Source organism: Salminus brasiliensis, chromosome 16 (assembly GCF_030463535.1).
Source record: "Salminus brasiliensis chromosome 16, fSalBra1.hap2, whole genome shotgun sequence".
Taxonomy (NCBI): Eukaryota; Metazoa; Chordata; class Actinopteri; order Characiformes; family Bryconidae; genus Salminus; species Salminus brasiliensis.
Genome location: NC_132893.1, coordinates 2,069,736 through 2,081,295, shown reverse-complemented (window position 1 = coordinate 2,081,295; position 11,560 = coordinate 2,069,736). Strand labels below are relative to the sequence as shown.

The following is an 11,560-nucleotide window of genomic DNA, read 5'->3' as shown; positions in this document are numbered from 1 at the left end:
CTGAAACAGGAGCCTAGTGCAGCCCAACATTTTTAACATCAACATTTTAATAGATCATTCTCCTCATTATGACTTTTAGAAGAAAAAAATTTGGGGGGGGGGGGGGGGGGGGGGGGGGTAGTGCACTACAGACCCCTGTGGCTCGGCCTAAGCTTCAGGCCTTTGTTTTCCTTCCATTACTTTTACTTTTCTACTTGAAGTCGTTCTGAAACCAGTACTTTTACACTTTTACTGGAGTAAAAAGCTTCAGTTGATACTTCATCTTCTACAGAAGTCTTTTAAACCCTCGTATCTCCACTCACTTCTACCTGAGGAATGAGTCTGAAGACTTTTGACCTAAAAGGACGTTCAAACTTCAGCACTACGCACCGACTCGACAGGGCGGGGCGTCGAAGACCTCGCCGTTGATTGACAACGCAGCCACCCAATCGGAGCCGCGATTGTGTGCGTATGCACGGCGTTTCCATGGAAGTGATGTTCAAAAAAAAAATGTAGGCGCCGCCTCCCAGCCGGACCACGCCGCGCACAGCGAGAGAGAGCCGGTGAACTGCGAGCAGCCGTAAGCGCCTTTATTACCCGCTTTCCGTTAAAACACCCCGCTCGGGCTGGCAGAGACATACGGTGGAGCTCCGCTGATGGCTTCTCCGCCTCTTTCTCCCCTCCAGCCGGGCAGCGCGGGTCGCTAAACCTCACGTTGTTGAAGCGCTGTCCGGCTGGAGGAAGCGAAGAGGCCGCGGAGCCGGTTAGCTTAGCTTAGCATAGCTTAGCATATCTACTACGCTACTGCTAGCTAGCCAAGTGTTAGCCGGCCGAGGGAACTTGAGCCCCGGTTGTTGTTGTTTTCGCCTGGGTACCTGGATATTTATCTATGACCGTAGACAGGGCTGTCAACAAGCAGCCCACCTCCCAGTGAGCCCCCCGTTGTTAGCTAGCTAGCTTTGTAGGCGGTCTGTCTCCCTTTAGCCTAGCCTAGCCTAGCTTAGCTTACGTGACATGAAGTTGAGACTTTATAAAATTGCTAAACTTTCCTCGCTTTTATTATAACGGCAGCTAGATTTTAAGCTTTATTTGCGTGCATTTTATTTAGTTAGTGAACCCAAACGAACTGAAGTGTTTGGACTTTGCAGCCGGTGTCCGTCTTTCCCCCGAGCCAGCTGGCTAGCTCAGCCCGCATGTGACGAGGAGTTGCAGCCTGGGCTTAATCGAGCTGAGTGTGTCCAACTTTCAGTTCAGTCAGATTGACGTGTATCTGAGGAGCGCTGTACCCCCCTCACACACACACACACTCTCTCACACACACACACACACACACTCTCTCACTGACTGACTGTCAGCAGAAATGCAGCTAGCTAGGAAGCTACACCACGGGGCTGAAAGTATTGGGACACCTGTTCGTTCATTCATTCGCTTCTTCTGAAATCAAGGATGTTAAAAAGAGGCCGGTCCTGCTTTTGTTGGAGTAACTGCTTCTACTCTCTACTGTCCCGGAAACAAGGCTTTGCTGTGAGGATTTGTTTGCATGCAGCTACAAGAGCGCTAGTTAGTTAGCTAGTTATGCTAGCTAGTGAGGTCAGGACCCCCCCCTACTCCCACCCAATCCCACCCAAAAGTGTAGCTGGCTAGCTAGTTACTGGATGGAGCTCCACCATCATCATTCCAGAGGACACAGCTCAACGCTGGGGGGCTTTTTATACCCCTCTAGCCACGCCTGGCATTGAGAGGCAGGGTCCCAGTAGTGTCTTATCTATAGGCAGTAGTTAGCCATCACTAGCTAGCTACGTCTCTGCTGGGGCTAGATAAGCCTAAATGCATTCATTTATTATCAGGGGTGTCCACAAACATATGGACACAGGTGCGAGTTGGCTGGGAGCGACGGGGAGGTGGAAGGAATGACTCCGTAGCTTGCTAGCTAGCTAAGTGCTAACATTAGCTGCCGGTTGTTATGGTAGTATCTAGCTAACTAAACTAGTAGCTAAATGTGATGGTAACACACTGAATGTTCCTCTTAATAAAAGCACTAGTTAACTTCCAACGGCCTTTCATCTCAGCCATCTGGTTAGCTGGCGTAGCTAGCTGTTAGCTTAGCACCGGGCGTAGCGTTGCGTTAGCTAGCTAGCATCCAGCGCTAACGCGGCTGTAGCTGCGAGGAACTTTAGCAGCCGGCTCGTTTTGGACGTTTTGCTGACCCGAACAAACCGACCCCCGAAATTATTTAGGTAGTTTGTGTGTAAGTTGTCTTGCTGAGCGATTGCCCACATGTTGGGCTTTCTCCCGAACCAGCTGTTTAGCTTAGCTTAGCTTAGCCTGGGAACGCGTGGTGCCCAACGATCCGGTTATAGTGCTTTAACTTTAGCTCTCTCTCTCTCTCTCTCTCTCTCTCTCTCTCTCTCTCTCTCTCTACTGCTCTCTCTCTCTCTCTCTCTACTGCTCTCGCTCTCTCTCTCTCCTGCTCTCGCTCTCTCTCTCCTGCTCTCGCTCTCTCTCTCTCTCTCTCTCTCTCAATCTCTCTCTCTCTCTCTCTACTGCTCTCGCTCTCTACTGCTCTCGCTCTCTCTCTCTCTCTCTCTCTCTCAATCTCTCTCTCTCTCTCTACTTACTTTGCTCTCGCTCTCTACTGCTCTCGCTCTCTACTGCTCTCTCTCTCTCTCTCTCTCTCTCTCTCTCTCTCTACCAGGTCCCTGAAAACGACACGCTGAAAGATGGCGGACGACCCGAGTGCGGCGGACAGGAACGTGGAAATCTGGAAGATCAAGAAGCTGATCAAGAGCCTTGAAGCAGCCAGAGGGTGAGGGGCACCTGCCACACCTCCCTCATGACACTATTGGGTGCTGTGGGTGATGAATGGAGTGGGAGAGAACCCCTGAACCCCCCCCCCCCCCCCCTCTTAAACTCACTTAGTCTCCTGTGCCCTGTTGGGCAGCTTTGCTGACAGCTGTTGAACATGGTGTGAGGAATATGGAGTATGGCACAGGGCCTCGCACTCGGTTCAGTTCAGTATTTACCATGATATAATCCACCTTGGCAGCTGAGCGGGGGCGTTTTTTTGTTTTGTTTGTTTGTTTGTTTTTGTTTTTTTTTCCCTCTAAGCAGAGGCATGCACGGTTGCCCTGGACTGGACTGGTACAGTGTAACGCCCCTTAACCCACTTAGGATGGTCAGCTGTTGCTCAGTGGAAAGGCTCAGCTGTGTACCATTCTAACGTTGGAGGTTTGGCGGGACAGCTGGGGTCAGCGCCGATCACTGAAGCTTTTTCTGCGCCGGTAGTAGTTGAATGGGTGTTCATCAAGTCGTACATTTCAGTGAAATTATTAGTAGTTAAGGAAAGTAAAGTAATGGATTTGTCTTTGGGTTGAGGGACGTTTTTGGATGTGTATGGTGATAAGATCGGCCTGGCTTCTATTGCTGTAAACAAATAAACAAACAAAAACAAAATTGGAAAATATTTCACATGCTTTTAGTATCAGAATCAGATTTATCAGCCAAGTATGTTCACACACACACACAAGGAATTAGTTTCTGGCTGTTGGTGTGTCTTTAGTATAATCAGTATGCAGCTACTCTACATATAATGTGCAGACAGTACACAGAGAACAGTAGTGTACACAGTATGCATAGACTCTACTAGGGCATCCTTATATAAACCTAGTAAACTTTTCTAAATAATGCACAAGTAGCATGTAGAGGTCATCTGTGAATCCTCTGGTATCTTCTCAGTGTGTAATTAGACAGACTAACTCTTCTGCTGCTGCTGCGGACCCCAGGGCCTTTATTATTAGTGAGCCCGGTCTGTTGTGTAAACACGTACGTTGTAGAGAATTGAGTTCCGGTGGTCCAGGGCTTGCTGGCTTGCTTCCGGCTCCTCTGGGGTAAAAGCGTAATTGCGAACCTGCCCTCATATTGTGAAGGTCGCCAGAAAAGTTTGATTTGTCAAACCCCCCCCCCCCCCCCCCCCCCTCCTCCTCCTCCTCCTTTCCCCTCTTTTATTTATGAATCTTTTTGCTGTGACTTTGTAGGAATGGAACCAGTATGATCTCCCTCATCATCCCTCCTAAGGACCAGATCTCCCGTGTGGCTAAGATGCTGGCTGATGAATTTGGCACAGCCTCTAATATCAAGAGCAGAGTGAACAGACTCTCAGTGCTGGGAGCCATCACCTCCGTACAGCAGAGACTCAAACTCTACAACAAGGGTGTGTGTGTGTGTGTTATTTCTTTTGTTCAGTTGGGTATCAGAAAGAACTGCAGAAACAGCACAGTACATTGTGACTGTAACTGATTACTTATGAGAGATTCAAATGTCAAATTTCACCAATTAACTACACACAGCTGGTTAGAGGGACGTTTTACACAGTAATGGAATATCAATACTCGTTTTAAGGGCCATGTACTTAATAAAAAATAAAAATCAACAGTCAAGTGAGTCGCTGCCCTCAGAAACCCTTTATGTGTAGTTCCTTTTAGACAGCTCCTTACGATTATCATGATCCCCTGCATCACATCACAAGGTGCTTTTTTCGAGTGTATTATGAACATCAGAACATTATCCAGGTTTCCATTACAAATCCATTCATGCACAATAACTCTTATTTCGGCTGGGAAAAGATGGCAAAATAAGTCTTTTATCCGCTACAGTTGCGCGAAAAACCTTTAGGAGTGGCGTTGAAACAAGTGAAGGTGGAGAGATTGTAAACGGCTGTTTTCCACCATTCTGCTAAAAGCAATGTAATGAATTGTAGCCCTGTTAATAAGGGCTAAAATCTCTGTGCCACACTAACATCTCTAAATCGTCTAAAAAAATAATAATCAAGGCGTGTAAACGCAGTAGGCGGTGTAGAGCTTTTTTCTTTCTTTTTTTTTTTAAGATTCATTTATTTAGATTTTTTTAAAAGATTCTTTATTTATTTGTTTACCTACCCAGTTTTCTTAGCTGAGCCAGTTAACCCGCCCACCTACTCACTAGGGTTCTCACAATCACTTGCAATGCTCCCGACACTAAGAGGGTGAGGACAAGCTCACGCCTCCTCCCATACATATGAAGTCCTCTACAGCCTCTTTTCCAAATGCAGCACAGAAGACGGCGCCTGTTTATCCCGAAAACCCTTTCCCATCACACCTTAAGATAGAATATGTATTAATTCTTCAGTGTATGTGGATGTAGCTGTGGAAACTTTTTTTGTGGGATTGAATAAATTTGAACACAATTATAATAAATTACACAATTATTTAAATGATATTGTTCAGTAATGGTTTACACAATTTTAGTTTTCTGGCTGATTTCTATTATTATTATTGTTATTTTGCTCAAAAATGAAGATTCAGTGACCTTTCCTTTTTCCTTGCAGTGCCTCCCAATGGTTTGGTGGTGTACTGTGGGACCATAGTGACTGAGGAGGGCAAGGAGAAGAAAGTGAACATCGACTTTGAACCGTTTAAGCCAATCAACACATCTCTGTATTTATGCGACAACAAGTTCCACACCGAGGTGAGACAGACTTTCATTCTAGTAAGATTTGGAGGTTTGAGGTCAGTCCGTGAAGAGGCTATTGATACGTTTGGGTTCACTGGTCAAGTTTTACACACAACCTCAGCAACATCTCCCACCATGCTGCACCTGTGCATTCTGCCACACACTGCCCTTCACCACCCAACCTGACCGTATTTTGTCGTATTGTGATAAATCTTATCATAATGCACAATATGCTGTGTTAGTGCCTAAAGGACATTTATTAACTGCACATCTTATTGAATTTAATGAAGTGCAGCATATTTTGCATTGTTTTCATCATAACATATGACATTATAACACACCGGCCAAAATAAGAAACAAATATCCGGTGGTTCCAGTTTTGGCTGATTACAATCATGCCCACCGGTTTTAATTAATGGGCCTGGATGCTCAGACGATACCATCAAATTAATGGCTTCTCTGTTGGACTCGATTTTCCTTTTTAGGCTGTAAAAAGAGTAAGTAGCTTGACTTTAGTTTCTTGAAAGCATGTACACCATAAAACCTTGAACCTGTCTCTCTGTTGTCCACCGTTTAGGCGCTCACTGCGTTGCTCTCGGATGACAGCAAGTTTGGGTTCATTGTGATCGATGGTAGTGGTGCCCTCTTCGGAACTCTGCAAGGCAACACGAGAGAGGTGCTGCACAAGTTCACCGTGGACCTGCCCAAGAAGCACGGTAAAATCTTGCCAACATCATCCAATTATCTTTATTACATTACATTATCGGCATTTAGCAGACGCATCTTATCCAGAGCAACTTACAAGGTTACATGTATTACAGAGGTGGGCCAATGTAGTGTTAGGAGTCTTGCCCAGACTCCTGGCTATTGGTGTAGGGCAGCGCAGTCACCCAGACTGGGAATCGAACCCCAGTCTCCCACGTGGTGTGGTAGCCCAGTGGCAGGTAGTGGTGTTATCTATTGCGCCACACCAACCACACCAAGGGTTTGATCCCTGGTCTGGTTGGCTTTGCTGCGCTACACCAATGAAGAGTCCTTGGGCAAGACTCCGAACACTACATTGGCCCGGCTCTGTAACATTAGTAACCTTGTAAGCCGCTCTGGATAAGCCGTAACTGTCTTGGCTGTGGGTTACTGCTGGCATTTATTAAGCCAGTGGTCCCCAGCTGTCCTGATGGAGATCCGCCTTCCTGAAGGGTTCGGTTCCAACCTTCTCTGCTCTTTGGATCTGCACAGTGTCTAGAAAATGTTGTTTACATGTCTGTGTCCATTTGAGACCGTGGCTCACTCTACTGCCCTGTGCCTCTCTGTTTAAGGCCGAGGAGGTCAGTCCGCTCTGCGTTTTGCCCGTTTGAGAATGGAGAAGAGGCACAACTATGTGAGAAAGGTGGCAGAGACGGCAGTGCAGCTGTTTGTATCCAACGACAAGGTCAACGTGGCTGGGATGGTTCTTGCGGGATCAGCTGACTTCAAGACCGAGCTTAGCCAATCGGACATGTTTGACCCGGTATGTTGCACTCCGAGGTGTTTGGGCAATATTACAGGACAGTATTGATTGTTAACGTATATATTATAGATAACGGTACTCCAAGAACCCTGAAGCCTGTAGATCATAGACCAATTTAGGTCAGTTATAGAGAAACTGTAAATGTCAACCAGTGTATTGAATCTGCAGACGTTTTGCGTGTAATGGCCAAATGTTTGTGGACACCCCTTCTAATGAATGCATTCAGCTACTTTAAGTTGCACTACTTGCAGACGCAGGTCTGTAAATGCACACACTCATGCACACACAGCTTGTCTAGTCCCTGTAGAGAAGCACTGCCAATAGAATAGGACTCTCTGGAGCAGATCAACATATTGAACATATGGACACCACGCTGCCTAATGCCAGAGCCCAGTAGAGGGGTATAAAGCCCCCCAGCATTGAGCTGTGGAGCAGTGAGAGAACTGTGTTCTCTGGAATGATGGCTGATGCTCTCTCCAGTACTTTTGTCAAATCAAAGGTGTCATTAGGAAGTGTGCCCCAGGTAGCTGCAGGAGTAACAGCCCATACTCTTCTGGGAAGGGCTTTACAGAAGATGTTGGTGCATTGTTATGTGGATTTGATAGTATTCCGCCACCAAATCATTAAAAGATGGTTAGTTCTGGCATGCTTTCTCACTTAAAGTATTAGACAAAGCTCAGTCACTGTAGAGTACACTGCTCCACAGCTCAATGCCGGGAGGCTTTATACCCCTCTAGCCAAGTAGGCTTGTGGCTCTGTGGCCGCTCTGGAGGGATTGCATTTCTATTGAGTTAATACAAGCAGTGCGCGCAGCTGGAAGCCTGTTTCAGCAGTTGATGGACCTTCTTTAATTTGGTACTTAGAAGGGATGTCTGGAGGCGTCCGGGGAGTGTCCTACATGTCTTATGTCATCGACTTAGTTTTTCCTTTTTAAAACATGGCAGTGCTGTTTTTCCTGCTGCATTAGTGTCATGTTCTTACAGTCAGCGTGAATCTGGTTCTCCTTTTGAAATGTTGTCGTTTCTGCTCCCATACAGAGGTTACAAGCCAAGGTGCTGAAACTCGTTGACATTTCTTATGGAGGGGAGAACGGGTTTAATCAGGCCATCGAACTGTCTGCAGAAGTGCTGTCTAACGTCAAATTCATCCAAGAGAAGAAGCTAATAGGTGAGTCCTGAATCGAACGGTAGATCCTGAATGGGTTTGCTGTGTGTGATTCTTACACTGAAGACGTCTCTCTCTTTTCAGGACGCTACTTTGACGAGATCAGTCAGGACACGGGGAAGTACTGTTTTGGAGTGGAAGACACGCTCAAAGCGCTGGAGATGGGAGCCGTGGAGATCCTTATTGTTTATGAGAACCTGGACACTATGCGCTACGTCTTACGCTGCCATGGAACCGAGGGCAGCATGCTGGAAAACGGTACTTTCATAGTCCTTTCACTGTGTGATGAGGAAATGACACGAACCCGTAACAGCAATCTGATACATGGACAAAAGTATTGGGACATTTATTGCTTTTGTTTTTACGAAATCAGCAATAGTACAAGTTTATCCTGTGTGTTTTGTTGAAGTTACTGTCTAAGGGAGAATATTTTCTGCTAGATTTTGAAAGAGCATTGCTGTGAGGATTTAATTGCATGCAGTGAGCTCATCTCCAACTCCCTGCCTCTATGCTGGAGGGCATTAGGGGCTTATACACCCCTCTAGCCCATGCTTGGCATTAGGCAACATGGAGCCAATGGGTTCATGATGTTTGTCTGCTCCAGAGAGTCCTATTCTAATGGCAGTACTTCTTCGCTACAGGGACTAGATAAGCTGTGTGTGTATTTTCACATCGGTCAGTAATGGGTACAGCTTAAAGTAGCTCAATGCATTGATTTAGAAGGGGTTTCCACAAACTTTTGGACATGTATGATATTTTATTGCCCTCTCAGATATGATTGCGAAGGCTGTCGCGTTTTGACTGATGCACTGTTGTCTTGTCCCGTATTAGATGAGAAGACGCTGTATCTGACACCAGAGCAGGAGAAGGATAAATCTCACTTCACAGACAAGGAGGTGAGCGTGTAACGGGTTCAGATGATATAGCGCTCGAGCTGGGCGATGTGGTGATATTTTATCGTATCGTGATCCACAATTTGCACATTAACCTTTACTATACATATATACTCACACACATTATACATACTCTCTATTTACAATATTGCACTGATAAAAGCAGTTAAATGAACAGATATTTATAATCTGAATTTTTACATTATTTGGGTGGGGGTGGGGGGGAAAGTCTTTGCGGGTGCAGTGTGACTGTGTGCAAAGGGTTTCCAGAAGTGAGTGCAGGGTGCAGATCTAAAGTCGTGCAGCCTGATGGTGTTTTGATACTGCGGCGTATCCACAGACTCAGCCTCTCTCTCTGTGTTTGCGTGCATTTCAGACAGGGCAGGAGCATGAACTCTTAGAGAGCATGCCTCTGCTCGAGTGGTTTGCCAACAACTACAAGAAATTCGGGGCCACGCTGGAGATTGTGACGGACAAGAGCCAGGAGGGGTCACAGTTCGTGAAAGGCTTTGGCGGTATTGGAGGTAAGGAAGCCATCCTTCATATCCTGAAATGCAGGGGGCGGGCGGGGGAGTTAGACTGGGTTGCAGGTCGATCCCAGTGTGATGTCTCATTATATGATTTTCATCATATGCTCGACACTGTTAACACTGTTGGCAAGATGCCACTGTTGGGGCCTCTCTGTGCTCCCAGGGCACTGCAGTGTGTGTTCACTGCACAGATGAGTTAAAGGTGGAGGCCCAATTCCATCAGTGTCCATTACTAACGGTGAATGTAATATGAAATCATGCGGAGTCATTTAAAATGGGTGTCCAATCGGTGATGTAAATGGAGCTCATACCTCCACCCTTCCTAAACGTCCATATAATTGCTAATTCTACAAACCTTTTAACCAACTGTTCATCAATTCTCCTTCTTCTCTGCTCCTGCTGTAGGAATCCTGCGGTACCGGGTGGATTTCCAGGGCATGGAGTACATGGGGGAGGATGACGAGTTGTTTGATTTAGATGACTACTAGGTAGTCGGGACTGACAAACCGGGGAATTTTTCACACGTCAAGGATCTCTCCCTCTACCGCTCAGAGAATGGATGGGGAGGAGGGTGAAGGCAGGAAGAGTGAATCGGTGACGAGCAGATTACGACGCGAAGGGGGAAGAGAAATGGTATCTACATGTAATGTATCCCTGACATTAGAACACAGTGACTCCATCTCCTGACTGGATGAAGCTGACTGGGTTTTGCTCCTTTCTACACCTCATTAATGCATCACAGCGACCGTGCCGACTTGACGGACCCCTTTTTCCGCCCTGCCTCAGCTCTCCATCAGAACAAAAACGCATACTGATAAGCTTTTAGAAACCCTGCCCCCTGTTTTTCTTTGTTAGGGCTGCACGGTATGGGCGTAAAATATAAATATATAAAGAAATATGGATAAATGGATATTGCGGATTTGGATTTTTGCTACTTTTGCAATATTGAATTTGTAAGCTGTGATTGGTCACATCGTCTGCTGAGCCACAGTGTTGCAGATGATAAAGATTAGCACACGATATGTTTGACCTATTGTGCAGCCCTATTCTCTTTACCCTCCTTTTAGTTTTACTGGCCCCTGCTGCTACTGCTGTGCTGTTTTGAGAGTTTATGGCATTTCGGGTTGGTTTCCTGGAGAGGGATTAAGGCTAGTCCTGGACTACACAGCACTTTGAATGGAGAGTCTCCATTGAAAGGAAGACCTAGTCCAGGACTGGGCTTTAAGCCACCCCTTATTGTGTTGTTTTTAAGCAATGTATGCGACAAGCAGGAACGACTTCGGCCTTGAGCCCTTTCCCTTTTCTCCACACTAGCACTTCCGTTCCTTAGTTTACACCCATCCCCCTTTTTTTGGGCCTTCTTGATGTTGTATATCAGTATGGTGGTGATGCGTTCCAAGCCAGCTTGAGCCTCCTGCTCCTCCTATCCCAGCAGACTTGACGGTGTGCAAGGACGTCTCCCTCACAGAAGGACCAGGTCTCTCCAGTTCTGCTGCGTCCGTATAAATGAGGGAGGCGTGTTCCGGGCCAAGTCCGCCTTGCCCTCGCCCTCGCTCTGGAGAACGTACACCACTTACTTGCTTTACCGCCCTGAAACAAAACGCCCACCCCAAACCTCATGCGAACCATGTTTGTGTGCCTGAACCGTGCGTTTGTGGACGGGGGGGATGGTGTGATGGCACAGTTCACCACAGTCTGGACCTTTTATCTTATGCCTTGTGGTATTTTAACGATTTGGGACTTTTACACATGAGCTTCCGGCTCTTACCGACTGAACAGGCTCATAGGAAAGCCTACGGATGCTGACCGTGGCGGAGGGGTTCTCAGCTGGACTGGACTGCGACTGTATGGATGTGTAAATCCTTTTTAGGGTTGAAATCCTATCCCCTATGCCTGTAACCACCCCCATTCCTAACGTCACTTATCCAGAATCTAAGCCCTTCACTTGGCCTAGTCATTTAGTGACTGTATGCAGATTAGGGTTAGGGTTGGGGTTGGGG

General features: G+C 46.7%; 1 protein-coding gene across 1 annotated transcript; it reads left to right on the top strand.

Annotated features, from left to right (window-relative positions):
- The first annotated feature begins 496 nt into the window (after positions 1–496).
- On the top strand, positions 497–11,545 carry etf1b (eukaryotic translation termination factor 1b). Its single transcript, XM_072658378.1, has 11 exons — positions 497–559; positions 2,675–2,785; positions 4,014–4,189; positions 5,342–5,481; positions 6,044–6,182; positions 6,783–6,973; positions 8,011–8,140; positions 8,222–8,395; positions 8,969–9,033; positions 9,407–9,554; positions 9,966–11,545. Exons 2-11 carry the CDS (start codon positions 2,700–2,702, stop codon positions 10,046–10,048), a joined length of 1,332 nt encoding a protein of 443 aa, XP_072514479.1. The 5' UTR covers positions 497–559; positions 2,675–2,699; the 3' UTR covers positions 10,049–11,545.
- The last annotated feature ends 15 nt before the right edge of the window (positions 11,546–11,560 follow it).

Excerpts from the sequence above, each read along its gene's own strand:
- etf1b (XM_072658378.1), top strand. The coding sequence starts at position 2,700 with ATGGCGGACGACCCGAGTGCGGCGGACAGGAACGTGGAAATCTGGAAG. Across the intron at positions 6,183-6,782 it reads GGACCTGCCCAAGAAGCACG|GCCGAGGAGGTCAGTCCGCT; the intron begins GTAAAATCTTGC and ends TCTCTGTTTAAG. Across the intron at positions 8,141-8,221 it reads CCAAGAGAAGAAGCTAATAG|GACGCTACTTTGACGAGATC; the intron begins GTGAGTCCTGAA and ends CTCTCTTTTCAG.